Below are 13,025 nucleotides of genomic sequence, written 5' to 3'. Positions count from 1 at the left end.
AAAAAAAAAAAAAAAAAAAGGCCCATGCGAAGAGCTGAGTAAAAACTGTCAGGGCAAAAGGAATGCATTGGTGAATTCAAGGAACAGAATGAAGACGTGTATGGCTGGAAGGAAAGCAGAAAGAATGAAAGGTGATGAGTGGGAAGGGAAACATAATGATAACTCTGCTGCCTCTGAGGAGAGGCAAATTGTGTGAGGTTTGTGGGTGACGTAATGACTGTACATTTTATACTGGTTTGGGAATGGGAGGCTATTGGGTTTGGAACAAGAGTGGAATGGGGTATGATATACATTTTTATCAGATCACTCTGGCTGTGCTGTGGAGAACTGAATGCAGGAGGCCAACAGTGAAAGGAGGGAAACAACTTTAGAGTCTTATTACAGTCAGCAGGTAGAGGTTGCAGTGGCTTGGTCTAGACTATTAAATATGGAGGTAGGAGAAAAGGTCAGATTTAGGCCATTTTAAAAGCATAGCTGACAGGACTTCTTGATGAACTAGGTGTAAAGTATGAGGGAAAGAGAAGTCAAGAATGACTCCAAGGTGTCTGGCTGTAATTATGGAAGGGAGACAAATATTCTGGCCACATTAAGCCTCAGATGTCTACTAGCCAACTACAGAGAACATCCTTAAAGAGAATGTGCAGTATACTGGTTAAGGGTGTATCACCTGAAATCTGACTTCCTGCCTACAAGTCACAGTAGCATCACTTACCAGAGGTGTGACTCTGGACAACTCAGTGTCTCAGTTCCATCATTTGTGAAATTGGGATAAGAAAAGTACCTACACCACCTGGGGTTACTGTGAGGACAAGCTGAGATAACACAGGTAACACACGCAAAGCATGGCCTGGCACAAAGTAACTAACGCCATCTCCATTAGTGTCATCCAAATGAAGATGTCAGAGAGAGCCTTGGAGCCCAGAGCTCAGAGGTCGTGAAGGACAGGGATATAAACTTGGGAGCTATCAGAGTAGGATGCTATTTAAAACTAAAGGACTTTAATATTTTTCAATTTTTAAAAAAATTAAAGCTAAGGGTATTTAAAGCTTAGTAGAAATCATGCAAATATTCAAAAAACTGTACTTTGTATAAGATGTAAAGTTTGGATGGCAGATGCTGTTAGTGGTTCTTCGGCTTTCTGAAATACATAACTCTTGTGCATAACAGAGCTGTTAACCTATAGTTTGAGAAAGAGAGTAACGTACTATTTATTGCAGTGCTTATGTAACAAAGTTTGTCTTGGCTGGGACAAAAGACTAGACAGCTTCTGTATTTCAGCAGCAACACTGAACTACGTAGCTATTTACTGCCTGCTATTTCTGTTCTATTTCTCACGGAAAGAGGAAGCAGAAAATCTCTATCTATGGAAATTATTTTATACTAGGCACCATCCCTAGACTCTTTCTGAAGGAAACAGAGGAAGCAGCAAGACTCTGAAAGTGATAGGCAGGTTCAGTGATTTAATGTTAACTCAGGCTGAGGACAAGTGTGGTAAACAGTACTCATGACTATCTAAGATGCCAGCTTTGCCGCTACAAGAAAAGTTCAGACACAATGAGAAATGTGTATTTAAAAGGTTTTTTTTTTAAAAAAAAAAATCCAAGGGTTGTTATCATTCTTTTATTTTCCACGGTTTACATAAGGAATGGCTTTTATTAAAAATATAAGAAACATACTATTACATATTCTAGGGCCCCAGGGGCTAGATAGATAGGGCAGGTCCAAGATTCACAGACATCAAAATATTCTGTGACTGGATAACAGGATCAAGGCAACATCACTGAGCAAAGTCCATCTGACCGATCACTAGTTTAAGGTATTTTATAAAAAGAAATGGATACCATTTAAGTTTGAAATTGCGGACCAGAAATTATAGAGTGACAGCAATAGTGCATATGCCCAGTGCACCAAAATTTCGATATTAAAGACATAACAGCAAAAAACATTTAAAAACACTCACTTTTGTAGCAAACATCAAAATTATATATTAAAATGAGATTTCTTTATATGAATTTGTACAAATACGTGCTAAGAAGACACACTGTATAATTTAATTATAATTATCCAGTTAGCAATTTTACCTGATAGTAGACTGTGCATGTTCTAACGCCGTAAAGTACTTCCCTTAACTCTATACATTCACCTACCTATAGTAGAGTATCTGTGGGATCTGTCCTCTGGTTTGGTTTGTGCCGTTACTGCTCAAGCTGCATGTGCTGAACGTGAACGTCACACCATCAGGGCACTGAACGGTGGTCATTCCCCCATCTCCATTGGCTGTGCGGCTTCCATAGTTCCTCAAGCGCACAGCATATTTAACATTTTCCTTCATTATAAAGACGTAAAACATGTTTATATTTATTCACAGTGTGTAGAGGATATACAAAAAGAACTCTAGCAGCAAAACAGGAAAATATTTGAAATTTTTGTCATATTTACAGATAATATGTTTTTAATAACTCAAATATGATGATAGCTAACATTTACTAAATGCCTATTGCATAAAAGTAAATGTCCTCAGTATTTTAAGGAATTTAATTAATCCTTAAAATGACCTCATGAGGTAAGTATCATTACTATCCCTATTTTACAGATGAGGAATCTGAGGTTCAGAGAGGTTAAGTAACTTGTTCAAAGCCACAAAGCTTCTAAGTGACGGAACTAGGTCTGAACACAAGCAATGTGACTAGCGCCTGCTCTTAATTTTACTGCTAGAATATTAGCCATAATAATTGTTTTTTTTCCTGAGACAGGATCCTGCTCTGTCACTCCAGCTGGAATACATTGGTGCAATCTTGGCTCACTGTGGCCTCCTCCTCCTGGGCTCATGTGATCCTCCCACTGAAGCATTCCATCACTCAGCTGATTTTTTAAGGACTTTCTGTAGAGATAAGTCTGACTATATTGCCCAGGCTGGCTTAAACTCCCCAGCTCAAGTGATCTTCCCTCTCTAGTGTCTCAAAAGTGTTGGGATTACAGGTGTGAGCTACTGTGCCCTGAAGTAAGCGATTTTAATTGCGTAAGCTGATACTTTTCCTTGATTAGTTTAACTTTTAAACTAATTTTACATGTGTGAAAAAAGTAACGGTGAGTCCATTATATTTAAAAAAAAAAAACTCAGAGACAGAAATACACAGGCAAACAGACATGAGAAAAAAAAATCCGTAAGAAAAAGGTTGTCTAAAATATAATGCATTCTACTTTGAAAATGTGTGCTATAGATACTAACGCTTTATGACCCATGATATAAATTTCACAATAAAACTTTTTGTTTTTCAGTATCTAAATTCTTCTTGATGAAATCTCTTGTGAACTGACCTTATCCAAAATTTTGCTCTATAATGAAATTTATTTCAGTTGAATTCAGAAATACTTTAATGTTATTTTAATAATTACTTTGATGTGGTAAAATTTCTCTATTTTGCAGTTGTTAGAAAATAGGCTGGGCATGATGGCTCATGCCTGTAATCCCAGAACTTTGGGAGACAATGGTGGGTGGATTACTTGAGGGCAGGAGTTTGAGACTAGCCTGGTCAACACAGTGAAACCCTCTCTCTACTAAAAATATAAAATTAGCCAGGCATGGTGGCATGTGGCTGTAATCCCAGCTACTCAGGAGGCCGAGGCAGGAAAATCACTTGAACCTGGGAGGCAGAGGTTGCAGTAAGCCAAGAACATGCCACTGTACTCCAGCCTGGGTGACAGCGTGAGATTCTGTCTCCAAAAANAAAAAAAAAAAAAAAAAAGGAAAGAAAAGAAAATTAAGTCATATAAAGTAATAATTTTTAAGAACATATGTTTTTTAAATGAGTTATGGCACAGTAAGAGAAGACAGAGGCTAATATCTTCCACAATGTGCTAGACACTGAGGCAGGTGTTTTATTTCCATTATTTAATCTCAAAAATTCTACAATGCAGGTACTATTCTTCCCAATCTACAGCTAAGTCTTAAAGTGGTTAAATGATGACCTGCCAGTGTGTTAAAGCTAGCTTGTGGAAGAGCAGGTATCCAAAGCTAAGTCTGTTTGACTGCAAAATTTCCTACTGTTCCAGACTTTAAGAAACATTATGCAAAAATATAATGTGGTACAACATCAGGTACATAGTAGGTAATCCATAAATAACTGAAGTACCATATAAAATATAACTTATAAATAGCTATATCTAACAAACCAAATTCATGGGATACTCTTCACTATTTTAACTATATATTAATACCTCTCATTTATAATAGAAACATACAGTTGAAACTACCTTTAAAGGAACCACTTTGTCAAGTCTGATTTCAGCTATATCACTGGGTGAGTCATCTGTTGTATAAGTTCCTTTTACTAATTCCAGAGATGTCCATCTGTGGGAATGAGTTGAATCTCCTGCATATTCACTCTAAAAAAGAGAAACAAAAATATTCCACCAGACTTTTAATTTTATTGTATGAATTTTGATTTATAATTATTATTTTTAAAGTTTACTTTCTTGCGTACAAAATTAGCCATCAGTATTTTCCCATACATACTAAAGAAGAAGTTGGGGTACTGTATACATTTTTATGTGATTTCTTGAGAAGACTACAACATAAATAAGCTTTTCTCATCTGTTGTCTTAAACTATTTCTACTTCTTCACATTTATAAAACCTAATGAAGTAGGAAATAAATTCAAATTAACTGTTCAAATGAATCAAGTTACAGATAGAGATGATTGCTATTTATTAGAGAATGATTTACATGCTACCCCTTTCTGTCCCATTTTAGTAAAACTCAGGTGCTTTAAGTTTAGAGAACAATAAATATTGTCTTTACTAAGGATCACCCATTAGTACTCTATGACAAAGTCCAACTAAACATTGTGTTTCTTGAAAAATAACAACATTTAAAAAAAAAAACTACTCAAGACTTGTCATCAGGGACTTAGCTAAATACTTTTCAGTCTTTGATTCCACTTTAAATCTTTCTGAAAGTACAAAAAATATGAAGCAGTCGTGATCCAAGATGGAGAGATCAAACACAAGCAATCAGGTAAAATCATTCTCTTTCAATTTCTTTTCTTTCTTTCTTTTTTTGGGATAGGGTCTTACTCTGCTGTCCAGGCTTGAATGCAGTGGCGTGATTGTGGCTCACTATAACCTTGAACTCCTGGGCTCAAGTGATTCTCCCACCTCAGCCTCCAGAGTAGCTGGAATTACAGGCATAAACCAACATACTTAGCTAGTTTGTATTTTCTGTAGACATGGGGTTTTGCCATGTTGCCTAGATGGGTCTCAAACTCCTGTGCTCAAGTCATCCACCTGCCTCAGCCTCTCAAAGTGCTAAGATTACAGGTGTGAGCCACTGTGGCCAGCCTTTTTCAATTTCTTTAATGTCATTCATCTGTGATTGATCTGCTAAACCCTTGAAGGTATGAATCCATCATACTATGACAATGGTAAATCCTGATACACAATTCACTAATCAGGATAGATGCTAAAAGAGTGATACTTACATCATCAACCAACACCTCTAATTCATATTCATGAATTCCACCTCCTCCATAGACAGAGAAACCAACCACAACTATTCCAGGTTTGTCTACTGAAAAACAGATTGCATCAGGGGACCCATTTCCAGTGTTCCAACTTCTGCCCTGACTTGTTTTTGTAAATCGGTTAGCGCTAGCTTTTACAGAGTGAAGAGAATTAAGTCCATCAACCTGTGAACAATAAAAGCAATTGCATCAGTAATTAACAAAACCATCTGAAGGTTTCTAAGAAGTCTAATAAAATAACCTTTATTTAATAAATGGGTATAAACATTCCTAAAGGTATGTTCTACTGAGAGATTAACTCATAATAAAACCAGATTTATCATTCTAAATTCACAAATTAAACGTCACTTGACAGTGTTTTCTTCCTTTAGCTACATGAAACTATACTTTCCAAGTAATTTATAATGTTAGAAGTACAAGCTTGTCTTATCAGTCATAATGTATGAATAAATCATCAGACTTTGAAAAGAGATGCCAAAAATTTCATCGAAATTCTATACATCAATAGTTTTTAAACTATGAGACACAGAGTTCTAGAAATTCTGCAGATAGGTGTGCAAGGAAGAGGTAAATTTACAGTTCCCTTCTTCAAGCAGACTATCTCCTCTTACCTGTGAGTTTCCAAGTAGGCCTTCATTTGAAGAAAATGATCTACACCCTAAGATTGAATACTACAAACATATACGGTGGTATTTTTATAACAGCATTTCAGTATTTGAATACATATACACACACATGTACAACCATACTAATTACAGACTTTCATTAGAGAGAATTAGAGAACTTATTTTGGTTTGAAACTGCTCTTTTTATTTACAAAGGCTACTTTAAGTTAGCTGCAGAATTTTCGGAGACTAAATAGAGAAAAAAAATGGAAGTTGATGATTCTAACAAAAATTGCAAACTGCTCTGAGAAAGAAATACTCATCCCTAAGCTAGGACCTGTGGGAACTCCCAAAGTTGTATACAAGGCACTCTGTAACTTTCAGTATTCCTTTACGTTGGAAAGGTAGGTTCAAAGGGGAGAACTCTTTAGTAAACTTTGGAAGGGGATCTACGCATTATCGACTTTCCTGCATCCTGCAGGGTACCGTACCAAAGGAAAGTATTACAGACTAAATGAATAAATTTAACAAATTAAAGAATTTCTGACAAGGGCTCTAATGGCCTCTGAAGCCAAACTCAAAGTTAACCAAGAAACTTAGAAAGTGCTTCCCAGGATGAGCGACTAAAATTAGCTCAGCTGTATGCAATGAACCAAAAATTCTAAAGGCTGAACTGTCACAATAAGTCAATAACAAGTATACCTTGGATAGGTTAATTCAGAATAGGTGCCAAAATAAATCTAAAAGAAAAAGCAAAGATTAGGAATTATAAAAGTAAAACAGAGAAAAGAAGTTCCTTGACAAGAACTTGAGAGCTAGGGCCACTGAATATATGCTGGTTACTAAACATTCATTTGAATAATGTAAGATACTTCACACTAGGATATGATTTTCCAAACCAATCTACTGTTTTTTTGGGAGAAAAAAACAGAAACATTCCCCAAATTCAGTCAAAACATTCAGTTACGTTATAAAAAAGAGTAAGACAGTGAAATGGAATAAAATAATGTTACTTTATAAAATGTAAAGGCACTTTGTGATTTTCTCAAACATAATAATATTTGATACTTTGAAAACTTTGTGATAATGTCTGTACAACAACTAAGTCTAACAAAGTGGATGGATGTAATGCCATTTAACTGAACATAAAAATGACTAGAATGGCAAATTTTATATTATGTATATTTTACTACAATTTCAAAAAACCCTGTGGTAGAGGTGAAATAAAAATTATTATTCTGATTTTCAATGTTTTTATCTAGGGTCAGTTGAGTGGGCAGAGCCAAAGACTGAACCTCTTTGCCTTTTCCACACCATGTGTGCACTATGAGTAGTGCTTGACTTTAGCAAGGTTACTCATCTTCCAGCAGCGACGACTAGCTTTGCTTTTCCCGGGGCATGGCAGTGGGCTTGTGCCATGGGGCAGACGACAACCTGCTCTGTAAGGAAGATGTATACTTTATATTCCTGTGGATGCTGGGTAAACTGGTGGGGGAGTAGTGCTTTTTATCCAGTGTCAAAATATAATGTATTACCTCAGATCCCAGGGCTGACGCTGTCAGTTCACTGACAATGCTGGCCAGTAATCCACAGGTGTTAGAGACAAGGTGGGAGGAGAAGAGTTCATTTTCTCTCCTCAGGCTGTTCCTGACTGGTAGCACAACAATGACCAGCATTTTCTCCAGAACTTCACGGAAGCTTGTCATCCCTGAGATATTCTCTTCACTCTGTGATACAGAAGAAAAAGTTCGAAGGTGTTACTTTATTTTCCAACTAAGTACTCAGTTGGAAAATCTTGTCTTTCTGATACTCTTAAAATTTAGACTTGAATCCATTCCTACAAATCTTTCTGGTTGTATGTGGAGCCACTGTATCTACTTTTAATTTACAAGTTCTTTTTTGAATTATTAGTCTCTGTGTATCAAAGTGCCACACATTCACAAAAGTGTGTTATTATTAGCTTTGACTCATATTTTATTCTCTTCTTTAACTTTCCATTTACAATCCTATATGACAGACAGAAAACTATTCTTTCCACTTAAAAAGTTTTTTTGGCTGGGTGTGGTGTCAGTAATCCCAGCACTTTGGGAGGCTGAGATGGGAGGATCACTTGAGGACAGGAGTTTGAGACCAGCTTATGCAACATAGTAAGACCTTGTCTCTACAAAATATTTTTTTGAAAATTTAGCTGGGTGTGATGGCATGTGCCTATAGTCCAAGCTACTTGGGAGGCTGAGGTGAGATCATTTGAGCTCAGGAGACTGAAGTGGCAGTGAGCCACAATAGCTCCACTGCACTGTAGACTGGGTGACAGAATGGGCTTGTCTTAAAAAAACAAAAATAAAAACCTTTTTCTATAGGTCAAGATCCTAATCTGAGATAGTAATTTCTAGTATATTTAGCTGTAATGTAACTCTAATCTGTGTAAATCAATTTTTAAAAATAATTCTTTCTGTACACACATGTGATTCTTACGTAGCTTTATAATTTCTACTGTATTTAATTTCCTAGGTAGAGATAAGAAAATTGCAACCCTTACCAGTAGAAAAATTTCAAGAAGTCATAGACGTTCAATAGAGGAAAAATATTTTTTCAGAAAAAAAGGGAAAAGATGATTAATGTAGCTGATTTCTAGCATGAAAATGACATACCTGAATGTTTCCTATGCCTATTGTTTACAGTGCTTATTTTAATATACCAAAGTGTTACTCAGAAGATATTTTAAAAATCCTTTATTTTCTTACGATTCTGTCTTAGAAGTCTAAAATATTACATTGGAATGTAAAAGACTGCTTATGGTATCTGCAACTTACCTTCAAATGGTTCAAGAAAAACAAATATGTAGGTATTCACTGTAGGACTCAATTTTTTTTTAAAGGTGAGTATTTAAACCATCAGAGCAAAACATTTCATTTTATAGGTCAATATGAACAATTTTCTAAAATATTATTTCAAATAAAAGATGTCATTCATTAAATAATCATTTTGTAAATAACAACAGAGAATAAGCACCAAGCTAAACACGCTTCCATTGGCAGTTATATTGCCTCAGTATAAAAGCGATTTCAGAGAAAGACCTACCTGGCTGAGTTTTTCCATATGTGCCACCAAAAGGGGAAAACGATGAACTAATGTTGAGTCGTTCTCCGTGCTAACCTGTTTAACAATTGATCGCAGTAGTACTTCTCCATCATATGCAATCGGGAAGATGGAAGTCAGCTTAACAGACGTATGACACAGAGCTGACATAACAGCAGCAAGGAGTCGGCTACTTGATGTCTTGAAGTTTGCTTCTTGGATATCCTTTTAAAAACAAAAATATGCCCCCCACCAAAAAATACTGCCATCAGTATAATCTAAGTTTCTGAATATACAAAAGGTAAACAATCTTTTAAATTATACCAAAATTTTCTGTCATTCAGCCATTTAAATTGTCTTGTTATAGAATAATACTAGATCAATACATTAAAAAACAACTGTTTAAGTTACTATTCAATGAAGATGAAAAATTAAGTCTGGTCAAGAAAAATCAGCATCCTGTCCTCTAGTAAATGAGCATTTTTATATTTTCATATCCTCACAATCACAGTACTCTCTAGCACTGTTTCAAAGGGAAATGTCAAAAAGGCCCCAATTAGAATATACCTAAGGCATTTTCAATGAAGACTGAGACTATTTTTCTCAAATAATAAATGATGCAAATTATAATTTCATGCTGCTATAACCACACTTCACTAAGGTCACAAAATTACATGATCACATTCCATAATTTATGAAAAAAATTAGTAGCATACTTATAAAATTTTATAACAAAGCATTAAAACCACCACAGGATATCCTAATTCACAAAAGTTGTGTACACATTAGCTAGTTCTTCAAACATCTGTGTTACAAAGTTAAGCATAAAAGCAGAGTAAAATTCCATATGTTAAACCAAAATTTGCTAAGCCCAGCTTGATCTGTAGCAAAGAAGAAAAGAACACATGAGACTGTGAAGGTTCACAGTGAGAGAGTAGTTAAGTTGTGCACTAGTCCAGGCAATAATCTTGCCCCTGGAAATTGAGTGGTAAAATACACTACCCTGCTACATGAATGCAGAGTTGCCTGGGATGCACTGGTGATGACAACGAATTTTTCACGAGGCAGGGAGGGGAGGCCTAGGACTTCCAGTGTACCGCTGAATAAAAGTGGTAAGAATTGATGCCGTGAATCTTGTTTCCAAACGTAGGGGCACATGCAGATTTCACCATTCGAATTTCACCAGTGAGTGGGATGTTGTTAGCTATAGATTTTTTTTGTAAATATCTTTTTATCAGATTTAGGAGTTTCCTTATATCCTACTTTCCTGAGAAGTTTTCATCATCGAATAACTGCTAGTTTCATCAACCATTGTTTCTGTAGCTATTGAGGGAATCATCAATTTGCCCTCTTTTTTCAGTTAACATGGTAAATTACATCAGCATTTCTAAGATAAATCCCACTTGGTCATGATATATTATTTACACTTTCAATTTGGTTTGGTAATATTTTTAAGAGCTTCTATGTTTCTAAGTGATATTCATCTGTAACTTTTTCTTGTAGTATCTAAGTTAGGTTTTGGTACAGGATAAGGTTAACCTCATAAAATTAGTTGAGAAGTGTTGTCTCCTATATTTTCCAAAAGAGTTTGTAAAAAGTTGACATTATGTCTTTCTTAAATGTTTAACAATTCATAAACGACAATATTTGGACTTGAAATTTTCCTTGTAGTTAAGTTTTTGATAATTTTTAAATGGATATGAGGCAATTCAGATTTTTCTATTATTGTGTTTTGATAAAGTTTTATTTGTCATCTGCGGTGATAGTCCCTATTTCACTTCATTTCTTTTCTTTTTCTTTTTTTTTTTTGAGCCAGAGTCTCACTCTGTCACCCAGGCTGTAGTGCAGTGGCACAATCTGGCCTCACTGCAACTTTCACCTCCTGTGTTCAAGCAATTCTCATGCCTAGCCTCCTGAGTAGCTAGGATTACAGCTGTGTGCCACCATGGCTGGCTAATTTTTCTATTTTTGGTAGAGACACGGTTTTGCCATGTTGGCCAAGCTGGTCTTGAACTCCTGATCTCAAGTGATCTACCTGTTTGAGCCTCCCACAAGTGCTGGGATTACAAGCATGAGTCATCGTGCCCGGCCAACCGTGTTTCATTTCTGATTATAGTATTTCATGATTTTTTCTTTTGATGTTCTCTCACAATCAGATTTGCTAGGAGCTTACCAATTTTTTTTTTCAAAAAGCCAACTTTTAGCTGTGTTAATTTTCTCTATTTTCTATTTCATTGATTTCTGCTCTTATCTTTATTATTTCCTTCCTTCTTCTAACTTCAGGTTTGATTTGGTTTTCCTTCTAGATTATTTACATAGAAACTTCGTTCACTGACTTTAAACCTTTCCTTTTCATATAAGCATTTAATGGTAAAAAGGTCTCTTTTAAGCTGGGCTTTAGCTAAATCCCACAAATTCTGATGTTATATTTTTATTTTCCTATGTCAAATATTTTTAAATTTCCTTTATAACATCTTTGATCAACTGCTTACTTAGAAGTCATTTTCCAAATATTTGGTGCTTTTCTTGATATCTTTTGCTATTGAGTTTTACTTTAATTCTACATCCTAGTTTATAAATGTCAGTTAGATCAAGGTGGTTGATAGTACTGTTCAAATCTGTATCACTTATTTTTTGGCCTAGTTCCTCTATTACTTACTGAAAGAGGAGTGCTGAAGTCCCCAGCTGTCAATATGAATCTATTTCTCCCTGCAGTTCTGTCAGTATTCGGCCCAAGGTGCCGTGAAACTCTGTGACTTGGTGCATAAGCATTTACGGATGTTATAGCTTCCTCATGAATGAACGAACAATGCTAGTATGCCAGTTCCCTCAGCTCTCTCTCCTTGTTCTTACAGATGAGGGTGGCAGGGGTCTCCTGGTGCTATCCCTGCTCTCACCTGGTCACTACTGTTCTTTTCCTCTCTCCCTCTCTCAAAATCACTCACTCCAATTCAAAGACCAACCAGCTACTGTACAATGTGCCTACCAATTTTATAACTAAAAGATGATGAGGTGGATTTAAAAAATTTTAAACTTTGCTTATGTAAGTCATGTATACCAAATGATTTCCTAATTTATCTTTTATGCAAGTCAAGAAGATAGGGTGCCCAGGCGCGGTGGCTCACACCTGTAATCCCAGCACTTTGGGAGGCCGAGGCAGGTAGATCACGAGGTCAGGAGTTCAAGACCAGCCTGGCCAAGATGGTGAAACCCCACCTCTACTAAAAATACAAAAATTAGCTGGGCATGGTGGCAGGCACCTGTAATCCCAACTACTCGGGAGACTGAGGCAGAGAACTGCTTGTACCTGGGAAGTGGAGGTTGCAGTACACCGAGATCGCGCCACTGCACTCCAGCCTGGGCGACAGAGTGAGACTCCATCTCAAAAAAAAAAAAAAGAAGATAGGGCAACTGCAATTTATTTTCTTGAAGAGTATTAAGCAATATATCAGATTTTCAACTAACATTTTACAAACTTAAATTACCTGATCCAAACAATTCAGCAGATCACAAAGGCAAGCCCACTGTAAGGCAGGAGTTGGGTAGAAAGAATGAAAGCAGGCAGTGAAAGTATTATGACACTCCTGAAGGACAGCTTCTAGGAGACTCAAGGGTTGACTGAGATATCCTTGAGGATCATTATCCAATTTCACCATGCAGTGATCAACTCCTTCTGATAAAATTTTTCTTAACAAAGTTCTGGTTTTTCCAATACACTCTGCTAATTTGCTTGTTTCTTCTACAACTGCCTTTCCAGTAGCTTTAAGGGGAAAAAAGCAGATTGGTAATTAAGCAAAATATTAAATATGAATGAAAACAA

General features: G+C 36.1%; 1 protein-coding gene across 18 annotated transcripts in view; it reads right to left on the bottom strand.

Annotated features, from left to right (window-relative positions):
* The window catches only part of MYCBP2 (MYC binding protein 2), a 275,403-nt gene that overhangs the window by 122,448 nt on the left and 139,930 nt on the right, over positions 1–13,025 (bottom strand). For all 18 annotated transcript variants that reach the window (XM_017498820.2, XM_037727973.1, XM_017498830.2 and 15 more), the window contains 6 exons: positions 12,691–12,965; positions 9,209–9,430; positions 7,663–7,854; positions 5,481–5,687; positions 4,255–4,386; positions 2,148–2,326 (listed from right to left, as the gene is read on the bottom strand). In XM_017498820.2, the coding sequence (XP_017354309.1) occupies positions 2,148–2,326; positions 4,255–4,386; positions 5,481–5,687; positions 7,663–7,854; positions 9,209–9,430; positions 12,691–12,965 (1,207 nt within the window). The remainder of the gene's footprint in view (positions 1–2,147; positions 2,327–4,254; positions 4,387–5,480; positions 5,688–7,662; positions 7,855–9,208; positions 9,431–12,690; positions 12,966–13,025) is intronic.

Source organism: Cebus imitator, unplaced genomic scaffold, assembly GCF_001604975.1.
Source record: "Cebus imitator isolate Cc_AM_T3 unplaced genomic scaffold, Cebus_imitator-1.0 Scaffold252, whole genome shotgun sequence".
Taxonomy (NCBI): Eukaryota; Metazoa; Chordata; class Mammalia; order Primates; family Cebidae; genus Cebus; species Cebus imitator.
The sequence above is the reverse complement of the archived record's forward strand: the minus strand, read 5'-3'. Positions and strand labels throughout refer to the sequence as shown.